Genomic DNA, 26471 nt, shown 5'->3' with positions numbered 1-26471 from the left:
TCAGAATTAAAAGCATATTTTTAACACTTCCATTTTCTAAAGTGTCATCAGAAGAGAAGGGCGAGAGTATTTGCTACTGTTATTGGTGGCTTATTTTTTACTAGACTCTGCTAGAGACATTACATTGTTTTCGTGTTTGATTTTAACTACAACTTCAAAGCTCAGAGAAGTTAAGTCATCTGCCCAAGGTCACACAGCTTGTATGTGGTGAGGCTGAGGCTGGAATTCATGCCTTCTTGTCTCCAATATCATTATTAAACTGCTTTCCCATTGATAAGAAAAATACAGTCTATTCTCAACAAACCAGCAATATTGACCAGAAACAGCTAAAATCTGGTCCTTTGTGTATGTAATAACTCAAGGCTGACAAGTTTAGCGATAGTCTTGGAGATCATTCAATAGCTACTTACAATAAATCCATTTGTCTCCAAAACATCAACCATGATATCTCTAGGAAGTAAAGTTATGAGTGATTTTCTAATCCCTCCTTTATATGGTTTCTGCATTTCCCACATTTTCTACAATGAATCTGTATTACTTTCATTACCTGAAATACGAGCAACTCTTAAAAAGTATATATTGATCCATCCTCGATAGCGGCAACCTCACTAATCCTGAACATGCTCACTGCATCAAAGTATCAAAACTAGTTTCTAATCCAGTTAATTTGAGAAACAGACCCTAACTGTGCCCTTGCCCCAAGGTGGTCAAGGATACTGTTCACCTACAAGTCTGTGGGGAACCAAGGCAGCTACTGAGAAACCACCGGACCTCTTGTGTGGTGTCCTGCAATCGCCTGTGGAAACCATGGTGACGTTTTCCCAGAGGGAAAGTAGATCTTGTGCAATGCAAGAGTTAAAGAAGGAAGGCACGCTAAGCCAAAGTGAAAGCTGCAGGAGATAAATCAAGGGTGAGATGTAAAAGTTGGCCGCCTTCTAAAGAAACAGTTTGCAAATGGTGACAAAATTAAATTTTTCACCTCTTTTCATTCTGTATATAACTCTAAGAAAAAGATGTGCAAATGTTACCAGGATTAAATTTAAACACTGATGCTTCACGTCTTGCACGCTGCCTTATTAAAGAAATTCCAAAGAGCTCATTGGGGGAGAAACATTTTCTGAATCGTAACTAGTTTGTGTTTGGGATTTGACTTAAAGTTTCTTTCCCAAAATCCAGAATAGAGTTTTTTTTTTAAAAAAATCTTTATGTACTCGCTTATTCCCACCTGAAAGGAAACTTGTTCACACCTGTGACATAGCATGAACACAATGTAGATTCTGTTCTTTTTATTTGCTAATAATATCATCATGTAAAAATTATTTTATACAACTTGATAAAGACCTTCAATGACCAGCAAGCACGAAAACAAGGTTATTTCGAGAGCTCCAAGCAGACCACTGAGCCCTCAGCCCTGAGGGGTTTCCTTTTACCTGAGTTCATCCACATTAGCCACACTCCTGGCAAGAATCCCCTTTTCCCTGCGAAGCTTCTTGATCTCGAGTTTGAGGATTCTCATGTCCTCCACCCTCTGGTTGTACTGGCTCTCGCCTTTGTTCAGCACTGACTGCTGGATCTTGATCTTCTCGTAGAGCAAAGCTAACTCATCATTGCGCCGAACAAGCTGAGACCCCAGGACGTCCCTCTCACTGATGACCTAGAAAGATAAGGAAGAACGTGACCACCGGGAAAATGTCACTCACTGACCAAAGTCTCATTTTTCATTAAGGCAGCAGCATTCGTTCAGTCAATAAATATTTATGGCATGTCCGTATGTCCAGGCACCATGTGGGTGGGCACTGGAAATAGCCCGCTAGACAATAAACACAGGACTCTTCCTATCAGAGTTTACAGTCTCACTGGAAAGAGCAGAAGTATAACAAATAATCCATAGTTCCTAGCTTTGGTCCATGACTGTGTTGTTTTGATTGTTTGTTTGTTTTCCAGCACATTATTTTTACAATGTTTCAATTTGAATGACTTTATGGTGGGCTAGTTCTTGCCAAGTTGCACTACTTCCTACAGTCTTACACTGGCAAACTTCCCTTTTGTTTTTTTTAACCTGCCAGGTCCCTGAAAGCATTTGCATTCCTAACTGCCAAATTATGCATTTGAGATTCTAACTCCCAAATAATCTAATTATTAATTACAATTCTATATGAGCAATTATACTAGAATGTAAGCTCCTTGAGAACAGGGACCTTGTTTTCTTGTTCACCGTGTATACCCTGTGTCAACAGTAGTGACTGACACATAGTAAGTGCTTATAAATATGAGTTGAATAAATAAATATTTCATAATTAATCAACAAAAGATAGGCCTCTACTGCTATTCTTCCAATAGCATTGGATGGAAGCGCTTAGGTAAGAATGAGCGTTCATGAAGACGTGACTCGAACACTTGCCAGCTGCTGAGGAGGTCTGCAGGTGTTCCTACCTGGTCTAATTCCTTCTTCTGTCTCAGCCTCTCCCCATCAGCCTCCGCGATGATTCGAAGGAGTTTTCTCTCTTCTGCTTCTTGCTTTTCAATAAAGTGTTTGGTCTCCAGGGCTTGTTGTCTCAGCTTCTGCAGCTCGGCCTGACAAAGAGTGAAAGATACAGACAAATTTCACTTGATAACAGCACAAACCAGGACTGCAGGGCCGGGATTTAGATAATACAGTTGTGATTCTTATACTTCCCTCTGATGTTTCATTTCACGTGGTTTGATCACTCTCACAAGCAAAACAAGCTTATGGGACACACACACACACACACACACACAAAGCCTGTAAAGAAACAGCAACGCAAATTATGATGATCATGCTCATTCTACGAGTTGTGCCCTTAAGGGATTTCTATCATTTTTCTGTATCTGTACAGCAGGGGCTTCATTGGTATTCAACAGCACTTCATCTCTTACCAGCTAAACCCTGGGAGAATGCACAAAGAATAGCGCAGAGGAGAACGTGGGGTGAGGACAGCTCCTGCAATGGCCCTGACACCACCAGCACATGAAATGCAGAGATGAAAGTCCACTGCAAGCAAACATCAAATCAGTCAAAGGCAACAACTATGTATCTGTCTTGTAAAATAGTCGAACGGAACACAACAGGTTATAAAAGGTATAAAAAGATATATAGATCCTGCCCCTAAGACACTTCCAATCCAGATGGAAGATAAGATATACAAGTATTCAAATACTAAGTCCAGGCAATATTTTTTCTGTATCTTTTTTATCATTCAGACAGTGAATTGATGTCACAGGAGGTCAAAGGAAAAGCCATCTCTGGACTGGGGCTGTCAGAGGCTTCCTGCAAGAGCTCAGACCTGAGTCCAGTCCTTGAGGTTGCATGGAGTCAGAGGAGTGATGGGGAATGGGTATTAAGGACTGGCAAGTTTGGGAAGGAAGATTCCTCTTGTCAAAGGACATATTCACTTTGATTCCGCAAGTATGTGTGTTACCTACAAACATCTTACGCATGATACTAGGCATTTTGCATAGCTACTAATATCCCCATTTTACAGATGCATTTACAAAGAGAAGCAAATTTAACTTGCCCAAAGTCACACAGTGAGTATCCAAGTTCAGATTCTAACTCAGCTCTTTTGATTCAAAAGACTGTGCTCTCTCTGCTAACACCACCCAATGTTCCAACTCAAACAGAGACGATGAGTAAGACTACAGGGACGGGAGATGACAGATATAATCAACCACGCTGCTCTGTGGAAATGCTATCCACCTGTGTGGAAAAGGGACACAAGAGTACATAGGATTTTCTATTTCTGCCTGGGGTTTAGAGGGCAGGACCAGCCAGGGCCTTGGCAGTTGACGGATAGTGCCAAAATGAAGGGGCATGGGTTAGGGAGAGAGCATTCCAGAGTCAGGCTTGCCTAAACAAAGGCATGCAAACTATAAAGCACCTAAGAGGTGCTTTATAGTCTGTTCAACAGATGGCAGGGTATCTACTATAGCTGGATTATAGAGTGTGAGGTAGGGATTAGCAGGTGAGGCTGGAAAAACAGCTGGGCCAAGCTGGGAAGGGCCTTGTATGACACGCACTGTACACAGCATGCAATGGGGAGCCACAGAGTTAACCATATTAAAAGAGGAATACAGGCAGTTCCCAGGTTACGAACGAGATCTGTTCCTGAGTATGTCTTTAAGTCGAATTTGTAGGTAAGTTGGAACAGGTGTATACAGTTCTTATTTAGCCTTTAGTGCAAGAAAAGGCTCAAAGCCTTTTCAATGGTTTAAACCCTTTCAGAACCAGTGGTATATACAGCTACCACTTACTTTTTGTACCACTAGGGTTCGTTGGAAAGCTACTGTCCCACTGGAGGTACGTGCTGCCGGCAGGCAGGGCCCTATATAACAGTTTGAAATGGAAAAAACATGCATGTGCTGCAAATTACTGTTTTTACAGGGTATTGTATGGGGTGGTGTTGAATCATTGAATTTTTGGTAGGAAAAACATAAATTTTGAAAATTTTTATTTGGTACACATACGTACCTCTGGACGCTGGGGGTAGAATTTGTGTTCACAAGGAGTATACATATGTACCTCCGGACTCCGAGGGTACAATTCTTGGAATGAAGCATAAAACAAAAACCTTATTACCTACCAAAAATTCAGACACACTCAATGATTTGGCATGCCCTCCATTACTGCAAACACATAGTCTCTACAAAAAATTAAAAGGAAAAAATAATTGGGCCATGAAAGGGTTAAAAACTACACGTGCAGCAAGTGAAGGTGATTGTGATGAAGAATCTGCTGCGAGTAGGAGTTGGTTCAGTCATTTCAAAATGAGGGCAAATTTACATCACATTAAAGGGTCCATAAGTCAGATGTTCGTAACCCTGGAACTTACTGTATATGTTTGAGAGGTTCCATGTCAGATGGGAAGGACAGGTGGGTACAGAGCAGATCAGTACAAGAAGAAACAAATGAGAGGACAGAGCTCTGCTTTCACCCATGCCCGGCATCATGAGCGAGATGACAAGATGATATTAAGACACCAACTTGCCAATGGCTGTAGGTCAGGCAAACGATAGCAAGAGAATAGTGATTTTTTTCCTTCCCAAAAGTATCAAGACCCACACCCCCGCCCACCAGGAAAGGTCACCAAGATGATAAAAATTCTCATACCTTCAAATGACTATGAAGCAACCCAACTCTAAACAAGGTCTGTCTCTTACCCATGAAGACAGTTGTTAGTTGCAGTTGAGGTGGCCCCCGACTCACAGCTACCTCATGCACAACAGGATCAGACAGTTGTGATCCATAGGGTTTTCACTGGCTGATTTTTCATAAGTAGATTACCAGACCTTTCTTCCTAGTCTATCTTAGTCTAGAAGCTCTGCGAAAAGCTGTTCAGCATCACAGCAACATACTAGCCTCCACTGACAAGTGGTGGCTGAGCTTGAAGCACACTGGCCTGGAATTGAAGCCAGGTCCCTCACATGGGAGGCAGGAATTCTACCACTGCCTCTACCCATGAAGACTAAGAGTCATTAATTCCATATCTCAAACTTATCCAAACTGTAGAAGATACTGCACACCTAGTAACAGACATGTAGTTTTACAAACAAATGCAACCAGCTACTATAAAGCCTTTTCTGACATCGTTTGCTCATTCATGAAATATGTTTTGGTCTAGGGGATAAGCAAAAGGAAATACTTACTGAGAAGAGATCTAGCCTAGCATTTACCACTTTGGGGGATTGCCTGTTAGGAAAGAAAGTGAAGAACCAGCCTTTCTGTTCCTATAATCATTTAAGATGACAGCAAAGACAGCAATAAAATACCTGTTTGGTTCATGCTTTCTTTAATAAAACTTTTATTTTCCCAGATGTGCAACATTCACTCCCCTGTTCCTAAGTGCCAGGAGCTCATCAGAATCTATCAGCAGAACAAAATGAAACCCCTGTTATATTAAAATGCAATCAACGGTGTGTAAAAGTATCTGTCTGGAATGTAAAACCATACGTGTGTTTGGCACTGCTGGATTTTTTTTTTCATAATATATCAAAATTCTGAGTGGTCTCCTTATGTCATAAATTTATGGGCTGTAAACAAGATGTAGCATTAGACGTTGGCAGCAAATGTTAACATCAACAAAATACCTTGGGTCTAATGTGTTTAGCAGTTATAAATCTAAGCAGTCTTACCCAGGAAAGATGGTAACAACTGCTGTGCACCCAAAAGTCCACCAAGTCATGTTCTAAGTGGGACCTGAGGTTTCAGCATCTATCAAAGCATTACTGGTGGCATGAAGTTGTAATGAGAAGATAGTACACACTCTTTAGTCACTACCTCCCCAATTACACAGTTTTGTGATAAGTGTTTATGGAATATATATCATCTAATTTGGCTATGGGCATAAATCATATCTCAAGAACCATACTTGTGGGTGTTTCACCATTCATTCATGATCCCAAGGCTCACTAGCTTTCACAGAAACCATCTGTTTACAGCTAGCAAAACAAATAGGACCAACTGAAGTCTTCCAGCCACAAAAATAATTAGGCCCGTTCTCTCTCTGCAAGAGCTCCCCAGCCATGTCATTCTACAGAGTCCACTAAGTAAAAAGATACGGTGCCCTGAAGCCAATCGCTAATGTGATGCTGAGCTCTGGACGTAGAGAATTTGCTGCTGAATTATTCACCGAGAATCAAAGTGCTGTCAGATTGATGTGGGATGACTGGGAGGTGACTAGACAGAATCAGGGGCTTGTTAGGACTGGAAGGCACACACTCCAAACGAGATGGTTCCTTCAGTACTGATGAAACAAGACTGGGGCAGAACGGGCAGATGAACCCAGTTGCAGCGACTTCTACAGAGAATTACTGACATTCTGTCATAACCATAATACGCTGGCAATGTCTCGAATCCTGAGGAGTCAGTGGGGTTTGGAAGGGACTGAAAAGGGAAAAGGAATGTGGAAGGAGCAAGACTTTTATTTTTAGGGGGATGAATGAGGATGGCAATAACCTACTGTGGACAACTGTTCGTCTGTCAGCTTTGAGAAGTAGTAAATTGGGTTGTCCTGTCAAAAGACATCTCATGGTCTACCAAGCAGGCTAGGGCTGGCCCCTCCAGGAGGGATTTTGTGCCCACTAACTTTGTAGAACTCATAATAATAAGCTAAACCTCTCTTGTAGCAAAGTTACTAGAAAATCTGCCCTTTTCCCCCAGGGTTTTGGTTTGCAAACTTTAGATGCATGAATCCGGAGACATGTGTGTAATGTGATTCAAACTCTCAGGCTGAAAAAGAGGCTCAAACTCGACATTTGAGCTGTTAAATCTCTCTAAAGAATGTCAAATGGGCTTAATGATAGGCCAAAATTACCCAGGTGAAGCACCATGGCAAGTCACTCTTGGGTAACCTCAAATAATAAATCAAGCAGGCATCCTTTCTCTGTTCTTCATTCTTGCTTTAATGGGAAATTCTGGGAGAAAAGGCATCCTAGCTTCATGGTAGGTCCAAAGCAATCATCTTCCTATAATCAATGACCCAAAGCTCTTTCCCATTTAGAGTTGACTCTCCAGAATAGAAGCTCTTTAATCATCCTTCATGTCCACCAGCTGCCAATTCTGCTGACCCAGGACCCCAGTTATCATTTAGTATATTTAATTACAATGTTTGGGGCTATATGTGTAGATGATTGTTTATGAGGGGTATAATAAGCCTAAAAGAATTTTTATATAAGATGACCAAATTGAAGCAAATACTTAAAAAAGTCAAAATCTACGGAATTAAAAATAATTTATCTTTGCATAGTGAATTGCTTGTTCTAAATCAGGATTTTATGGATGACAGTTCCACCTTGGACCCCATTATAGGGCAATAATAGGTCTTTTGAATACAGTGTTACTTGGGAAAGTAAGCGATCAGAGTCAATGTCATTCTCTAAAGGGAATGAGTTGATGTATTAGATATTCTACAAATGGAATTACACTGAAGCCATGCTAACATCGGTCCATGAGGCCCATGGGTAAAGCTATGTTTATAATAAGGTTCTTTTTGATTGATTCAGTGATAAATAAACCCGCAATCCACTACAGGCTCCAGGGTGGAACAAACTGCCTTTTATAAAACTGTTCTTTAGAGTAAGGAGAATAAGGGCAAAGACACAGGATATTGCCAAATTTTAGAAAATACTTGTATGTTTCTTTATATATAAACAAATTTTAATGCAGCATTTTCTATTCTTTCTCTATCATAACTTGGAGTGGGGAGACAAAAGTCTCAGAGAGGTAAATATATCAATTACCATATTTTTTTCTAAACATAGGTTTTTCACATTTTAATCTTCTTGAACTAAGATGTGCCTTAAGCTAACTTAAGGCAGTAGTTCTATTTCCATGAAAACCTATTATTAAATTGACAAAACCCATCATTAAATTAAGAGTGCATATTTCAATCTACAGCATCTTAGAATCAAGGAAACATGGCCATTAAACCTGCTCAACAGTAGATACACATTACAAGACAGGAACTATGTTTGAAAGCTAATATGTGCAGAAACCAAGGTACCCAGTCTCTACTTTGTTGTAAACAGTTCCTGCAAGTGGCTCATAAGCATTCATAAATATTCTGAATATACATAAAACATTTTCAAAATAAGGGTGGCATCATTCTCTTAGAAATTCCTTTTTAAATTCGTTAGTCAAATGGATTAGAAGGGAAATCTATTGGATTGAATAGAAAAAGGGAAATCATATTTGGTTAGAAGATTTGAAATGAGGCAATTATTTGGTGACGTATTCTTTGAAAAAGTCCTTATAACATTAGTAGCAGGGCTTTGAACCAGTTCGTTCCAGTTCGAATCCCTCCTGAGAATTTTCATTTCCACCCCAGATATACTGAATCTGAATCTGCAGTTTAACAATATCCCCAGGTGATTCTTATGTATAATAAATTTTGAGAACCACTGCTCTACTAGTGGTTCTCAGAACTGGCCCCTAACCAGCAGCATTAGCATCACCTGGGAACTTGTTAGAAATGCAAATTCTCAGCAGGGGTTCAAACCAGAAGGAACCGGTTAGAAGCCCTGGTTAGGAGACATAGAATGTTCTCACTTAGTAGATTTAAAAGGTGATCCCAGGAGGAGTAGCTGCAAAGTTCTTAGGCCCATAGAGGTAAAGTGAGCCATGAACCTGGTGAAGGGCAAACCCAAGTGGGGACAATGATCTGACGGACACCCAGTAGTTAGTGATATTGCAGGCAGAAAAGCCATGTGTGCACCAAGAAAATAATGATTAGGAGCAGAGGGACAGTGGGCCTTGCTAGCATTACCTTAAACAAGGCCCAAGGAGGAGTCTGGGAGGACTACATGTGGACAGAAGGATTGGACTTGGATTGTGAATGCAAAGGGATTGTAGTGAGCCTGCAAGCTCAAGGATTTCATTGGACTGCCATCCTGCTAGGTCTCTTCCGTTGATGTGATGGTAGCCAGCATAACTGAACTAGGTGTTTGTACCTCTCCACAGCCCCCCTTTCCCCCTACCCTGCCCATCGTATTGGGAGCACTACCTATAAGGAGCACTTCCTGGAGATAGTAACCTCATCTTCCTGGTGCCTTGCATGGGTTGGCTTGGGTAACCATCAATAGAGACCACAGCCAGCCTTGATTGTTCTCCCTGCCCATTGTTGCCTCTAGTGAGAGCAGAGCCTGCCTCAAGTGGGACATATAGACAGAACATGGGTCTGTCACTTTTATTATAATGTCTGTACCTTTAGGGTTTCCTTCTCCTTTTCTATTCGCTGCTGTTCCAGGTGTAGTTTCACAAGTGCTGTCTCTTTGGCTGATATTTCTTCTTTCAACTGATCTACCTGATGGGTCATAATCTTTAATTTCCTCTTCATTTCTGTTATTTCATCCTAACAAAATAAAAGAAGAAACATTTGAAAGTGAAATAAGTAGGCATTACTGTCACTATGGAAGTTCAACACATATTCAAGTTTTCTTTTAAGGAGGCTCTCTCATATCAATGGTCTCCTGACCAATTAAAACTGTACTATGCCTTTATATCTTGTGCCCATCAATCTCGGAGTACTAATAGAATTAACACTCAAAATATTCCATAAGATATGTACTGTTTTAGTTATCTAGTGCTGCTATAACAGAAATACCACAAGTGGATGGCTTTAACAAACAAATTTATTCTCTGACAGTCTAGGAGGCTACAAGTCCGAATTCAGGGTGTCAGCTCTAGAGGAAGGCTTTCGCTCTCTGTAGGCTCTGGAGGAAGGTCCTTGTCATCAATCTGCCCCTGGTCTAGGAGCTTCTCAGCACAGGGACCCTACGTCCAAAGGATGCGCTCTGCTCCTGGCACTACTTTCTTGGTGGTATGAGGTCCCTCTGTCTCTCTGCTTGATTGTCTCTTTTATATCTCAAAAGAGATTGACTCAAAATACAACCTAATTTTGTAGATTGAGTCCTGCCTTATTAACATAACTGCCTCTTATCTTGCCTCATTAATATCATCGAGGTAGGATTTACAACACATAGGAAAATCACATCCGATGACAAAGTGGTAGACAATCACACAATATTGGGAATCAAGGTCTAGTCAAGTTGACACACATTTTTGGGGAACATAATTCAATCCATAACATATACTAAGTATACATAATGTATAAATCTCACACACACACACAGAGGTATGCATGCACTTTATTCGTCATTTTATAGAACAAGAATTGGAAGCACAACAAACATTATTAACTAAAACTCTGAAGAAAAGCTCTGCAATTAAATGACAATAGCATGCTGCTGCCCTCTGAGTCATGGTAGCTATTAGCAGTTTTAGAAATTAGCAAGAGGTGAATGATAATTCTATATAACAATTAAAAATAGGACAATGGTCGCCACCATCATATCAAGTTGTGTCATCTCCATTTCAAACAACCTAACAGTTTTGCATAAATCTGGTGAATTCCACGAGATTTCTTTCTTGATCTATTCTAAATTCTGCCATTAGGATAGCAGAAACTGTTTCAAACCTAGTGTGGGAAAGGATCAAAATGTAAAGACACAAACACATCCTTTACCTGAGCCTCAACCAGATTTTTGCTATACAGATTCCTGTCTGACCTCACAGCTTCGTAAAGGTTCTGTTGCTGTTTTAATTTTGTCTCTGATTCAGCTATTTTTTTCCTGTAGTCAAAAATCTGCATTTCACGGATTTTTATGTCTTCCATGTTCAGGAGGACCTGGAGGGGAAAATAAGTATATGAATATAGTTAAATAGCCTATCTGTGGTTACCAGTTTGGAACAAACTTGGAGATTTCTATCTGAGGGTGGTTGGCAGAGACGCCAGCCATCAGAAAATCTGACTGTGGCTATAATCACTGCGGTACAACACAGAAATTCAGCCCAGCTGATTAGGGACAAACATACATTTTATCTACTCCAGAGTTCTGGCAAACATAAAGGCTTAGTGCAGTTATTTTGTGATCATAAGAGGGAGAAAAAGAAAAGAATTTCTTTCAACTCTGAAAACCTCTCCTGACAACCCCCCTCATCAAAAAAAGAGAAGAAAAAGCCACAGGCTTAAACAGATCTTAACACAAAGCACTAAGAAAGAGAAGAGACAGCCTAGCTGTTTGGCCACACTCGCCGCTTTACAGAGTTAACCAGGAGAAAGAAAAGTGGCCTTTGAACACTGATAGCAATCATAGCCCTGTCTTGCCAATGTCAAACTCACTGCAACAAGGGAAAGGAAAGGCTTTCATAAAAATGTGTTCTGTTGTACACAAAACACTTCTGGGAAAGATGGGATGCAAGAATGACTGCCTCCTTTTTGCAAGTATGAAAAAGCAAGGCACAAAATTCCAGAGTGAATCGATACCGGTAAACGAGCGATCCATACAGGAGGAATTGCACAATCATGACTTAGCTGCAATGTCTACAGATACTGATTTTTTTTAAGGACAAACATCTCAAAAAATCCCTTAAGAAGAAAAATTTTGGTGAGGAAAACTGATAAAATCAATGGAACTAAGGTCTATACAACAGCTAGAACACATGAGAAAATTCTTACAACGATGTCACTTAATTTTAGCGGGGTTCTCATAATGGCTATAATTTAAGGAAGTAAACAGAGAATGGAGGGAAAGGGACATAAGGTGGCCAGGGAAGGTTCCTCCAAAAAACTGACATTTTACCTGTGATTCTGGTGTGGCTACTTGTTGTAAACACCATGTTCCCAAGTTATTGGACTATGGAATCTTTCTTTCCCCCACTTGTGAAATTAATATTCCAGAAAATACACACTGAGCAACCCTGCTCTAATATTTTCCTATCAGAGTTGATGATGGCTGGAGTTTAAACTATCCATCCTTTATACCTTTAAATAAGCATCTCTGAAAACTTTCTTAGACTTACATTTAAGAAGGGATAAAATTTTAGTAAGTGCCTTTTTAGAATACATTATCTTGTACTGTTTGTTCTTATTGGAGCTATTAATTCTTATTAATATTTTTTCTTTTTACAATTTTTTAATTTGATGACTTTATATATATTCCTACATATAATTTCAAATAAACATGTAAATGTCAAATGTACATTTATTTTCTTTTCCTTATTTACTTGGACCTTCCTTCCTGCCTCAACCACATCAATTCCTCATTACACACAACACAACCAGGTTAACAATCTAATATATATCCTTCCGTATTTTTCTTTGAATTCTGCATACTCTATTCAGTTCTACAAATATAACAACAATTTAAAAAAAAAAAATTGCCATCAAGTCGATTCTAACTCATAGCAACCCTAAAGGACAGAGTAAAATTGCTCCATGGGATTTCCAAGCAGCAAGGAGTGGCTGGTGGATTTGAATTGCTGACCTTTTGGTTAGCAGCTGAGCTCTTAACCACTGCGCCACCAGGGATCCATAGCTAATAGTTATTAGGTATTTTCTTTGTACCAGGCACTTTACATATATTAACTTATTTAATCTTCACAAAATTCCTGAGATGTGTATTATGATCACCCTGACTTTATAAAGAAGGGAACCGAGGTCAAAATATTAATACCATTTCCAAAGTTATTCAACTAGTAAATATATAGACACAAAGATTTGTTTGTTTTCCTTTTTTGTTCTGTTTTGTTTTGTTTTGTCTGTTTGGTGAGGTTTTTTTTGTTGTTGTTGTTGTTCCATTTTGTTCTGCTTTGCTTTTTTCGGGGTGGGGGGGTTTGGCCAAATGGGATGTTGTATATACTTCTTTGCATCTTGCTTTTATCACTCAATAATATCTGGTGAAAATCATCTTGTATAGCCCTAATTCATTCACTTTAAAGATCATAAAAGATTTTACAGGGAGGATTACCATTTTACACTCAACTCTTCCCTACTAATGGGCATTAACTTTGTTTCCACTTTTTTGCCAACAGGAACAACGCTGCAAAAACTTTTTGTACGTGCGTCCTCAAGCACTCACGCTTTTACTTCTGTGGGATGGATTCCCAGGAGTAGGCTAGCTGGCTCAAAGGACATATGTATTTTTAGCTCTAATAGATATTGCTAGATTGCTTTCCAAAATAGCTGCAATACTTTCTATTTCCACAATACCAGCAATAGTTTTCTTAATAGAAAACCATCCTTGCAGTTTCAGAATAAATCCTCTTCGGTCATACTGGATGATTCTTTTAATGTACTGTTGAATTTGGTTTGCTAGAATTTTATTTAGAATTCTGCATACATATTCGTAAATGAGATAGGTCTATAGTTTTCTTTTTATCTCTATTTTAGTATCAAAGTTTCTGCTAGTCTCATAAAGTGAACAGAGTACATTTCTGCTCACTCATTCATTCACTTGCTCATTTATTCGTTCACTCAATGAACATGTTTTGAGGACCTATCTATTGCCTCTTCCATCTTAGTACTCAACCATCCCAACCAAGGACTCACCTGGGATCCCAGGCTCTCTCCCAGGCCTGGAATCTTTCTACATTATAACTGGAGAAAAAATGGGCTATATCAGTAAAGCAATGTCTATCAGTATTACCCAAAATAATACAAAATAACGTAGATGAGCAGCAATTTTTCTAAATTCACAAAAAAGTTTATATAGCATGAGAATTATCTGATTCTTGAAAGTCTGAAGGAACTCAATTCTAAACCTTTAGGTTCTCAATCAGTATTGGAGCTAATTCCCTCTCAAATTTTTTTGGCAGCTTCCATAGTTATTGATCTTTCTAAGTTTCCTACTTCCCTTTGAATCAAATTTTAATGTATATATTTTCTAGAGAATTATCTATTTCATCCAAATTTTTAAATTCATGCAACTAGAGTTGTACAAAATATTTTCTTCCTGTCTTATCATTTTTACTGTTTTATGGTTATTAGTAATAACAGCTATAATCTACTTGGTGTGGAAAGAAAAATGACACAAAGTAAGAATATACACAGACTCAGTGGGAATAGCTTGGACAGCTGGTTGAGGCCTGGAAGGAGAAAGATTAGAAGATTGAAGACAAGGAGGTTTGGGGAAGAGGCACGTTGATGGATCTGAGATGCAGAGAAACCCTGGTTCATTCTTCCATCATTTCTTTGAGCTACATCTTTGTTGTTGTTGTTAGTGCCTTCCAGTTGTTTTCGACTCATAACAACCCCAATATCTTCAGAATCCTTAAAAATCAGCAGCAGGTGACCTATTAAGATACCGACATTGGCAAGTGAAATGTATAGGTTAGGAATAAAAGTGAAACCTAACTAAGGTATCCATTTCTGGATCTGTTATTTTGTTTCATATTGTTTTAAAGAAAGGCAGTATCTTATCCTAAAAATTTAGCCTTTCTATGGACAAGATACCATCCTCTTTGGGGTCAGTCAAACAAACAGATTGAAAATACTTTGAATAGAAATATCAGCATTCAGAATATCAAGCAGCATGCACATCAGAGCAAAGAAAAAACTGCTTGCTCAATCACTATGACAGACGTTATAACAAAAATAATCCTTTGCAAAGACAGAATAATGCTTCAGAGAAAGGATGCAGCCAAGGATGTTTCATTTTGGGGCATCCAACTAGCGTGGTCCATCTTTCTGCACAGAACAATGCACAAAATCACAAACTCGCTTCCGGGGTCCTGAAGCTGGGAGGAATAAGAACCCATCACAATACCAAGAAGATCAAAAACATTTAAGTTAAACTGACAACGAAAAAATTGCCTAAGTATTGAAACTAGGGGAAAAGACAATTTACAAAGCAATTTATTTTTAAGTGTTGAGACTCGGTTTACTTTGACGGAAATCATTCAAACCAATGTCACGTAGAAATTCAAATCCTGAGAATCATAAAACGTGTGGGGTGTTAAACAGCAGCAAAACCTCTCGTCAGCAAACTGGCCCCTGTTAAAAAACGGTGTATCAGAGCATGAGGGATGCCAGCTGTGGGGCTGGAGCTTAATTAATTGATTACACTTTCAGATACCTCAAATCAACTCATGAGATAAATCACATCCAAATACAGAAGGTTTTATTACAGCCAGAGAGTTGGCGCTCTTAGCGTTTGTAGGCCCACTACGGAGGAGCCCAGAAAACACCTACAATGCACTATGAGGGTACAGTCCCAGTTTATAACCTACTCCTACCTTTTCTTTTTCTGTTAAAACAACCTACAATAGAAATAAGAGTGAGATAAAAATCAATAACGCATGCTGGAAATCTGCAGCATAGCCAAAACATCATATAGACTGAGGCAGGATAAGAAAGTAGGTCATTGAGTTTGGAACCCTTTAACTTATATTTGATGAAATATTAATACAATAAACTTCTCAAATGTTTTTCTGACTCCATGACAATGGTTTGAATGCTGACGATGCTTTTACCTTCATAATGAAACTGAAAAACTCACTCTCTGAAAATAAAACACACCTATGTGCCCAGGTACGGGAAATTTTAAGTCTTGCTTGATTTGTTTCATTTGCTTTCTTATTTTATGGTGGTGAAATGGTTAAGCATTTGGCTCCTAACCAAAAGGTAGGCAGTTCAAATCCACCAGCCGATCCTTGGAAACCCTATAAGGCAGTTCTACTCTATCCTATAGGGTCGCTATGAGTCAGAATCGACTCGACAGCAATGGGTTTGGTTTGGTTTTTTTGCTATCTTAATTTCCGAGAGCATAGGTATGTTTCTATCCCTTTGTTTATAATGTATTATGTTATATTATAAAATGGGGGGGTGTAATAGAATCTACCTCACAGGGCTATAGTGAGGAAAGTATACATACATGTTATTACATAAGAAGTACCTAACATATAGTAACTTAATCACTTAATAAATGGTTATATTATATAATATCTGTACTTAATAAATCAATGTCTTTTTCCTAAACACTAAATTCTGTTCTCTAGGAAAATATTGATATATATATAATATACATCTTTCATTATGACACAAAAAGCCTGTAATTTGTATATGCCCCACTGATGCCCCTCAAGAAGGTTCTACCCAATTAAAGATGCTCTGTGTATAACTTCAAATTGAAATCAAAGAAACAGGAGCCTTATTTCATTATAAAGAGATCTATCCAGTGGACAATATTTCTTTGATCAACTTTTGCTTTCCTCACTTCTTTCTAAGCCCATCAAAGTCCATTATTATCCATTTCATTATTACGCATCTGTATAGAAGAGCTTTGCTTGACACTGCAGTAACAGACAAGTAAGCAAAGAGCTCAGGGATTTGTTGTGGAAGAATGCTTTTTGGCACAAAAATGCTTGGGAGGAGATTGTCAGAAGTTTAATATTTAGACTGAAAAAAGAGGCATCCTGAAATGAGCCAACCGCATTGTGTGCAAAATGTTGAGCAGATTAGATAACTGACTAGAAATAGTGTTACCTAGAATTTGTGGAAGTTTGGAAAGGAGTAAATATGGTGGACCACAAGCGATGATGCCATTCTTCGTGCCTCGCAGTTTATCTGAATAGTAACAGTCAGAGTCCAGCAGAGAAAATGTTATGTGAATAAAAAGTGCTGGAACCCTGCAGGAGATTAGTTTATGGTTCAGCAAACATTCACTATCTCCCTCTGTCCCCACAGCCTCCATGGGAGAAGTATATTTCCCCATACTGTTGATGCTGGACTTGTGTTAGCCAACGGGATGTCAGAAAGCATTAGGCAACTAGAGAGACATAAAATGTGCTTCTTCAGTGGAGTTGGCTGTTTGCACTCCTTCCTTTCCCCATGAGAAGTACACGCATCTGGGAGGATGAGGAAAATGTGGAACAGAACTGGGCCCAACCCATAGCCCAGAGCCAAGTCCAGTCTAGATCAGCAGAACCTCAGTCAGCTGCATGTGTGTGAGTAAGAAATAAATGCTGATTTTTGCACGTCACTGAGATTTTGTGGTCAGTTATTATGCAGCATTATTATGGCAAGCTTTGACTAAAACAAACACTTAAGAAAAGATTTGGGATTTTGAGCCATCCAATTCTGACATAAAAGGGAATAGCCTTCTTTCTCATTTGCAAATGCCAAGTTAAATTCATAAAGTGAAATGTAGGGCTTGGGCTTTTAGCATCTTAGATTTCACCTTTCTTTCTCTAAACCAGAAAGAACCAGAAGGCAAATGTTCAGACTGTTTTTGCAGTCCAGAAGGGAGAAGAGACCATGTCGGCTGTCATTCACAGCTAAAAGTGCTGAGGATAAATCAGTTAAGATCTTTCATCATGATAACACGTTTCAAATGAATTTAAGGGAGGACAGAACTACAGGGATAAGTAAATATATTCTTAAAGGAGAATTTAATACAGATTCCTAATTGTAAGTCTTGGAACAGTTAATTCAGATGTCCAAATATGCTCTTCATTCACTCTTTCAAAAAAATATTTGAGTACCTATTTAGTAAACAAGTATCATAAAGAACTCAAGTAAAACTTTAAGACTTGTCTTTCCAGAAGTCATCAGATAGAATGAGGATGATACGCAAATAATGGTAAGTATATCAAAGTTTGCCAGAGAACCAAAACCAGTATCATACCCCATGCCCAACTGCCTATTCTCTTTCACTCTGAGCTGATGTAGCATATGAAGAATTGTAATTCCTAGAACGTCCTGTTACCAGGGTTGACTCTCTCCACCCTATCACACCTCTACGCCACAATCCTCCAAATGGTCTGGGTCACAACCAGTTTCCCCTCTGCCTTCGCATTTGTTCTCTGGAACGAGTATTTGCCTAACTGCAGGAAGATGAAGTGACCCTGAGTCAGGGAAGCGATGGTGGGAGAGTTCTGAAGCACCCTTCTAGCTCTTCTCAGATAGTCTCTTTCATGAAGCAAATTTAATAAGAGACCAGGAGTTGAGGTCCAAGTAGGTTTTCTCAATTCAGCCTTGTTGGCTTTATAATTCTCATCCATTCCCTTATCTCATATTTTGGCATTAGGCTTTATGTCAGTCTTAAGTGTTTGATTCTATTCAAGGTTTTCATCTTTTTCTGCACCTTACTGATCTTAGCAAGAAGTTGGGAACAGCTATATTCAGATGCCATCCTGAGGAAAAACTCTGGACTATCCATCAACAAATTTATTTATCGATGTATCTTATTTATTTACACAAACTTACACAGCATTTACTATGTAACAAAATTTAGTCTAAGTATTTCGCAAATGTTAGCTCATTTAATCCTCATAACCACCCTCTGACATACACCTCTAAACTTTTTTCATTGCATACTGACCAAATTGGGGTCAAACCATATAAACAAATTTGCATTGTTTTTATCAGATTCATGTTGTGATTATGTTCCCCACTTCAAAAAACAGTTTTCGAAAATATGATTTTAACAGTTACATAATATTAATATCAGATAAATGTAGCACAATTTATTTAACTTTCCTATTTTTTAGACAAGGAGCCTGGGGGGTTTAGTGGTTAAGTGCTTGGCTTTTAATCAAAAGGTCAGTGGTTCAAAACCATCAGCCGTTCTGTGGGAGAAAGATGTGGCAGTCTGCTTCTGTAAAGATTTACAGCCTTGGAAACCCTATGGGGCAGTTCTACTCTGTCCTATAGGCTCATTATGAGTCGGAATTGACTCAACAGCACACAACAACAACATTTTTTGGACATTTGGGCTGATTCTTATTTTTTATTGTTGTAAATTATGCTTTGAAGAATTTTCTTTCATGAAAATCTTTGTATTTCTTATTTTTCCTTAGATTAGATTTTTAGAAGAGAAATTGCTGGGTCAAAAGGGTAAACTTGGAATGATGTATACTCACTCTAAAAGCACATGAAAATGTCAGTTTCATGACATCTTCTGCAGCCCTTGGTATTATTCCCCAGCCCCCTGTGCATGAAAGGGAGCTTTCTGTCTGCAGAATGAGAGAGAGAGAGAGAGAGAGAGAGAGAGTGTGTGTGTGTGTGTGCGTGTGTGTGTGTGTGTGTGTGTGTTGCTGCAGTTAGGTGCCCTTGAGTTGATTTCGACTCACAGTGACCACATGTGACAGAGTAGCACTGCCTCATAGGGTCTTCTAGGCTGTAATCTTTACAAGAGCAGATCGCCAGGTGTTTCTCCCTTGGAGCTGCTGGGTGGGTTCAAACCACCAACTCTTCCGTTAGCAGCCGGGTGCTTAACCATTGCGCCACCAGGGCTCCTATCCTTAATACAGAAGTTCAGAGATGATACAAAGTCACTGTAGCAAGTGACTAAATGCCATCAGGGTTTAAGTAAGAGATAATAACTGTTGTTGATTAATAATATATGAAGAACTTGTGCTCAGATTACTTAGGTAGGACATTATATAAACTTGCGCAGTTAAAATTAGACATTGTAAAAAAAAAAAATACATTCAACAGCAAAACTTGGTACCAGTATTTCTCATTTACATGAAAACCAAGAAAAATAGACAAATTCTCTATTAAAATCAGTGTCAACATTCTTTCTGCTACTCATCATTTATCCATTTGTTTACAAACATTTGGGGTGCCTTTTATGTGCCAGGATGCAGGAAATATAACTAATCTAGACAATGATAACTGACATTCTAGAGATATCAACAACTCCTCATGGAGCATAAAGTAGGGAGTGACTACCTCAGCCTGGGGAGTCAGAGTAGGCCTGACCAAGGAGATGGGCATTTGAACTGGGTCTTGAAGGATGAACAGAAGGTTGCCATACACAGAAGGGGAGGAAGAACTTTCCAGGGAGAATACAGAAAGATTTTATCCCACAGATCAGAGTATCCCAAAAGCTATGCCTTGCATGGATTACAGGTGTGTGCCACAACAGTGATTCTATTATAGAGCAGCCAGGTTGATCCCTTCCAGTCCTGAGCAGCCTTTTCTCCTTATTTCCACGTATCACGGATATGTTATTTTCTGTATGTTCTGTAATGTAAAATGTTGGGAAACACTGCCCCAGGGAACTGAGAGTTGACAGAGATTTGTAAACCAGGAGTAATAATTAGACCAGCTTGGGATTTATTAAGAGTTAGCTCCAATGGTGGTGTGATGGCAGCCTGGAGTGGAGAGGAAGGAGAAGTAGAAGGCTCCAATAGATTGTATTATATGTTTGAATATATTGCCATCCCACTCCACAGGGCCCGTCAGGGCCCCTCCCTTAGGACAGTCATATTCCTACCCAGGGATGTCACATTTGGCCATGTGGCTGCTTTGGTCAATGGAATATGAGTGGGGTGCCCTGTGCCTTTCCCTTCACATCAGAAGCTCTCCGAGTATCTCAGCGTTCCCCTATTTCACCCTTGACCTCCTTTCCAGAGGCCAGCACATCCCAGACAGTGTCAGCCAGGAGTGGAGAGGACGTGAAGCAGGGCTGCAGCTGACCCTCAAAAAGCAATGATGTGAGCAAAATTAAATCTTTATTGCTGTAAACCACTGAGGTTTGGAAATTATTTGCTACAGATTGTTTGTTACAAAGGCTAATGTGCTAGTCCAGGCTAAAGAACACAAGGGCCTGAACTGACCTCTAGTCCTCCCAAAGTCAGTAAATCAATCAATGGGGCGCCTAGACTGACCGAGTCAGAAGAGAACTATGCTCTGTTCTGATGGTTCCCAGTCGAGGGTATGAGAATCCCCTGGGGATCTTTACAAGGAAGAGACATCTAGCCAGGGCTGGACTGAGCATATGTGTTCAATCCTACATTCTGTAAATATCTGTTCAGCACTGATTTAGTCTAGGCGGGAAGAAGCTGGTTTCCCGTTAGTAAAGCTTGTTTCCCACTGTCTTTCTGTTTATAACTCAAATGTCGGCTATCCCCTTTGTCATCTTCTTTGAGATTCCACTCCGAAAAACAAACCAAGACTTAAGCACGCGAGAGCATTGGGGAGCGCTGTAGAATTCACTGCAGAGTTCAGTGAGGATGTGGAAGAGAGAGCTTACGCTGCATGGCACACAACGCACTCACTAAATACTCACTAAATAAGGCTTTTCTCCCAACTCAATTCTCAGCCTCATAACTAAAGCTTTTCCCCATCCCAGAACCACTGCTCTATACCATCTAGGAACACACTAAAGAGAGTATTAATTCAACTGCTCGTGCTTAATGTAGGCAACGTGCTAAGACAACTGGTTAAAGTAAAATCCAAATCCCTGAAATCCCTGCCCAAGGCCTTCCACCTCTTAAGCAGTTTACGATAGAAGAGATCTGGAATTCAGCTACCTAGCATGTGGATTTCCACCATTGGTGGGGGTTTAGGTTCACAATAAAAACCAAAAAAACCATTGCTGTGGAGCTACTTTCAGCTCATGGTGACTCCCCGTGTTAAAGGGTAGAACTGCTCCATAGGGCTTTCTTGGTTATAATATTAACAAAAGCAGATCACCAGGCCTTTCTTCTGTGGTACCGCTGAGTGGGTTCTAACTACCAGCCTTTAGGTTAGTACATGATCACAAACCATTTGCACCGCCTGGAGGCCTTATGTTTGCAACGGTTTTTTGGGTTGTTTTTTTATTTTATTTTATTGTGCTTTAGGTGAAAGTTTAAGCACAAATTAGTTTCTCAATCAAAAATTTACACACAAATTGTTTTGTGACGTTGGCTACAATCCCCACAATGTGTCAGCAATGTCCCCCTTTCCACCCTGGGTTCCCCAACCCTAACAGTTTTAAAGTAAAAATGCTCTTTGAATATGTGGCCCATTTAACTGATGCCAATAGTCACTCACAACTTAATTCAAGCTGATTTAATTAGGTGTTTTCTCCTAACAACCAAGTGGAAGGCTTGATCTGAAGGGACAGGAGATTCAGTGACAGGTGGGAGTGAGAACAAGGAGTTGGGAGCTGGTGATGTTGATGGCCCTGGTGAGCCCAGCCCAGAAGGGATGCTGCACGGCAGTGCACCAGGAAAGAGAGAGAGTATCTGGAGCACCCAGAAGTTGGGAGAGGGGTCCAGAAAAAAGGAAATGGGAGAACACCAAGGGTAAGCCTTATCCATCACACAATCTGGCCCACAACTAGCTCTAGGACAGCTTTGATTCTGTCAACATCAGTCTTCTTAAACCTCTGCAAACCACAAGCTGAAATCTGAATAAACCATCTCTGCAACAGTTTGTGACAATCAGGAATGCAGAGGAATGTGCCTTCCCCCCACCCCCCACAACATCGAGGAGGGGCTTACCTTCTGGGTAAGGTCACTGGCTTCATTGATGTACCGATCTCGCTCCTTTTCCAGCTGAAAGATGATCTTTCTCTGTTTCTGAGCCTCTTCCTTGTAATTCTGGATTTCTTCCTCCAGGTTCCTCTTGGCTTGCTCATGGAGCTTCACCAGGTCTATCTGTTTCTGGGTCGCACTGACCGCCTTAAGCATATTCTGACAATACAGACAACAAAGCAGCCACGTTACTCACAATGTTTACGGACTTTTTAAGCCCTTGCCTCATCCTTAAAATAATTAGATACATTGTCTTTTGGATGAATAAAAATAAATATATTCTCTAAAACTTATTAAGAGCTGCCTATGTTAATTTTTCACAAGACACTTTAAACACACATAGAAATGCACCACATGACCACAACATCCCTAAGAAGTAGGCACTATGTCCTTCCCATTTTAGGGAAAGGGAACTGAGACGGAAAGGGGTTAAGCTACTTGCTTAAAATGCCTTAGGTCATACTACTCAGAAGTGGCAGAGTCAGGATTTGAACTCAGGGCTGGGTGACCCCAAAGTCCATGCTCTTAATTTCCACGAAGCTCTAGCCTTTGTGTGTGTGTGTGTGTGTGCCTCTGTGTGTGTGAAGTTAGAACAACTGAAACTAATCATGAATCTTGATCTCTGACTAGGAAGTAAAATAACTTGAGCTTATTAAAAATGCAGATACCCAAGTCCCAACTCCAGAGATGCTGGATTCAGTGGGTCTGGGCTGGCACCCAAGCACCCGTATTTTTTTTAAAAGCTGCACTGGTGACTTCTGATGCTGAAATGGAAACGCCTGGGTTGGCTGCCAAGCTCCCCAGAAACACAGGGTTAGCAGCAGTGCCACTCTGGCAGCCATGCTCAGGTAAGAGTGCCACCTCTCCAGTCATAGCTGGATGGACCAAATGACCCTTCCCAGGGAATTTTGAAATAGGGCCTTCAGAATTTTGGAACTCAGTAAAAGATGTAAACTTGGGAGCTGCTGGTGGCAGCCATTTTTCTGGACTGAGAAACAGAGAGAGTCTTCATTGAAAGAGAGAAATAGGCAGAAACTCAGCAGGAAGCCTCGAGGAGGGGAGAGAGGGCTTTCTCTACATCTCAAGAATGCCAGGCATCTATCCGTTCCTGAGGCCTAGCTGTGTCCTCAGGGTCCACGACACACCTCTTACTCTCCTTCCAAATCTCTAACCAATACAGACCCACAGCCAGGTCTGAGAGCTACTGAACTCCAAACAGGTAAAAGGCAAATTAAACCTTGGTCTGGCAATGATGTAAAAAACAGAAAAGGTCAACTTTATTTTCAGGTATTGTATTAAACATTTGTAGAAGACAAAGCCACTCCAACACGACAACGAAAGAACCAAAATATATTAACTTTGCTACCTGTCAAACCATGATACTCTTTCATTCGATGAAGCGGCATCTCAAATCAGTGGGAAAAGAGTGTGTTATTCAAGGAATGTTGACTGCATACCTGCAGAGGATCAGGCACTGAGCTAGGCACTAAGGAGACAATGGCCATGAAAGGAAGAAAGGAAAAAGTTCCTGCCCTATTGACATTAATCAAACCAAACAAATAAATGTAAAATTACTGTTGTGCTATATGTCCTATAGTGGTAGAAAACATCCTGGTTGTTTACCAGTATATACAAAATATAAACTGATTAAGTGTTGTATGAGTGAAAAATAAATTTAAAAATCTAAATCCAATAATACTGTTTACATGTACAAATTTATAGAATAAAGGCAGTTTCCAGGATTACGCCAAGAAGAAAAAGAAAAAATTCAATGACTTTCTTAAGACGCACTTAACATGTAAAGATATCTAATCTCCTAGCATTTCCTGAGATTCCCTCAATAGCCTACTTTAAGCTAAAGGGTAGTCTATTTTGTTACCATCTGTTCAATTCAGGGAAACCTAACGAAATAATGAGTCAGAATGAACAAGATAGGTTGTTTCCACTTTGATGAGATGAAGTCGTCTTGGCCAAAAGCCAACAGATTGTTAGAGAAGAAGCCTCTGACCCCACTCAGCTGCACCTGGCCTGTCTCTTCTTCTTCCCTGGAGGAAATCCTTGAACAGGGAAAATTTACCCCAAATCCTTGAAAGTAGATAATCTCCTGAAGGTGACTACCAGTGGACAGAATCCCTCTGGAACGCTATGACACCCTGTCTTGAATGGAGGGCTCTCCAAGCTTTTACCTTCAAACTTCCCCAAACCTCTCCTACAGCACTGGACCATACCGAGCTGAATCGCTAGAAGGCTTAAGCACCAACAACAAAAAGCAAAACTTACAACAATATTGAGAAGGCAGAGGAAATATGAGCGACTTTTTATATCACCAATGGGTCATAAAAAAAATAAATAATAATAATAATGAATTTTATTAGCACTCACTTATATATTCTGGATTAGCAAAAGTTGTAGATTAGAGATATTAAATTGAGAAATTTTGATCAACTGCTTAGGATGCCAAATAACACACCAGCAATAAACACAGAATCCACCAAACACTCTTAAATCTCCTGTTGCTTTATGTGCTAATTCTCCGAAGTCCCTTTGTGTTCACAGGTGATAATGCAATTTCCACGCACTGGCAAGGAATGGCAGACTGGAGGCAGCTGCTTAGAGGAAAACTGAGCACTACTATTTATTCTAATCTACTTTTGTTTGCCTCCAAGTTTTCTTTCCCCATACAACTGGTTATAGACAGATATTATAGCACTAAAGAAAGCATTCATTTACCAGTGTTACTGTAACAAACTCACCTTATTTAATATGTCCCTTTCTCTCAGAAGCTCATCCATTGCTTTCTTATCAAGTTCTGCTTGTTTCTTTGAAGCCTCCACCTCTAAATCACCAGAGGAGGAAATAATAGCAAGTATAGCGTCAATCTAAGAAAGAATCCACCAACCCCAAGGTAATACAAAAACTGTTTTAAATTTTTATCTGTAGCTATAAAACCAGTTGCCATCAAGTTGACTCTGACTCATGGCCACCCTGTATGTGTCAGAGTAAAATCGCGCTCCACAGGGTTTTCAATGGCTGATTTTTCAAAAGTAGATCACCAGGCCTTTCTTCCGACCTCGGGGTAGACGCTAACCACCAACCTTTCAGTTAGCAGCCAAGCAAGTTAACCGTTAGCACCTAAACTACTATTTATTGTTACATGATCTTCACTATAACAGTGACATAGGTCTTACTGTCCCAATAAGCAGATAGGAATTGAGGCACAGCAAGATTAAGCCATATGCCTGAAGTCCACAACTAGGAAGGGACAGTGAGTAGAAGCTTGGTTTCTCTAGCTCCAAAAAGCCCTGGCTCTATTTAACCCCGTTTCTTATATAAGTAATCGGAAATACAGAAAGAAATTAGAAATACTGATAAGCAAAAGGAAAATTTTTAAATCAACCTAAATCTACTTAGTATTTTAATTTGTCTATTTCCAGATTTTTGCCTATGCAAGTGTGTGTGTGTGCATACCAAAAGCATACTGTTTTGCAGCATGCTTTTTACACTAATGAATATAGAACAAATGCCTTTTTATATTATAAACGGCTTCACGGTATTTCACTATACGAAAATACATACTTCACTAAGCCAATACCTCATTTTCAATATTTAAGTTGCTTCCAAATTTTTTTTGCAATTATAAGCAATACACCTGTGAAAGTACTAATTCATCTGTTCCTCTAGAAGAGAAAGTTCTGGATCAAAGGGGATGTATTATCTTAAGGTATTTCTTGCCTACTGCCAATTTTTCTCCAGACACTTGATAGTAATTTATGTCCACACTCACACCACCACTGGGTATTAACATTCTCTTTCATCTTTGGCAGTGATAGATTTTAAAAAAAAGTCTTTAATTTGCATTTCTTTG

The 26471-nt window shown here is 39.7% G+C and overlaps 1 protein-coding gene across 1 annotated transcript in view; it reads right to left on the bottom strand.

The window, feature by feature from the left end:
* Window positions 1-26471, bottom strand: part of CFAP58 (cilia and flagella associated protein 58) — a 115522-nt gene that overhangs the window by 55429 nt on the left and 33622 nt on the right. The window contains exons 8-13 of the mRNA XM_012557697.1: window positions 25360-25442; window positions 22574-22765; window positions 11040-11201; window positions 9720-9866; window positions 2434-2574; window positions 1431-1654 (exon numbers count right to left, since the gene is read on the bottom strand). Coding sequence (XP_012413151.1) covers window positions 1431-1654; window positions 2434-2574; window positions 9720-9866; window positions 11040-11201; window positions 22574-22765; window positions 25360-25442 — 949 coding nt within the window. The remainder of the gene's footprint in view (window positions 1-1430; window positions 1655-2433; window positions 2575-9719; window positions 9867-11039; window positions 11202-22573; window positions 22766-25359; window positions 25443-26471) is intronic.

Source organism: Trichechus manatus, unplaced genomic scaffold (assembly GCF_000243295.1).
Source record: "Trichechus manatus latirostris isolate Lorelei unplaced genomic scaffold, TriManLat1.0 scaffold00007, whole genome shotgun sequence".
Lineage (NCBI taxonomy): Eukaryota > Metazoa > Chordata > Mammalia > Sirenia > Trichechidae > Trichechus > Trichechus manatus.
This window is presented reverse-complemented; position numbering and strand designations above follow the sequence as displayed.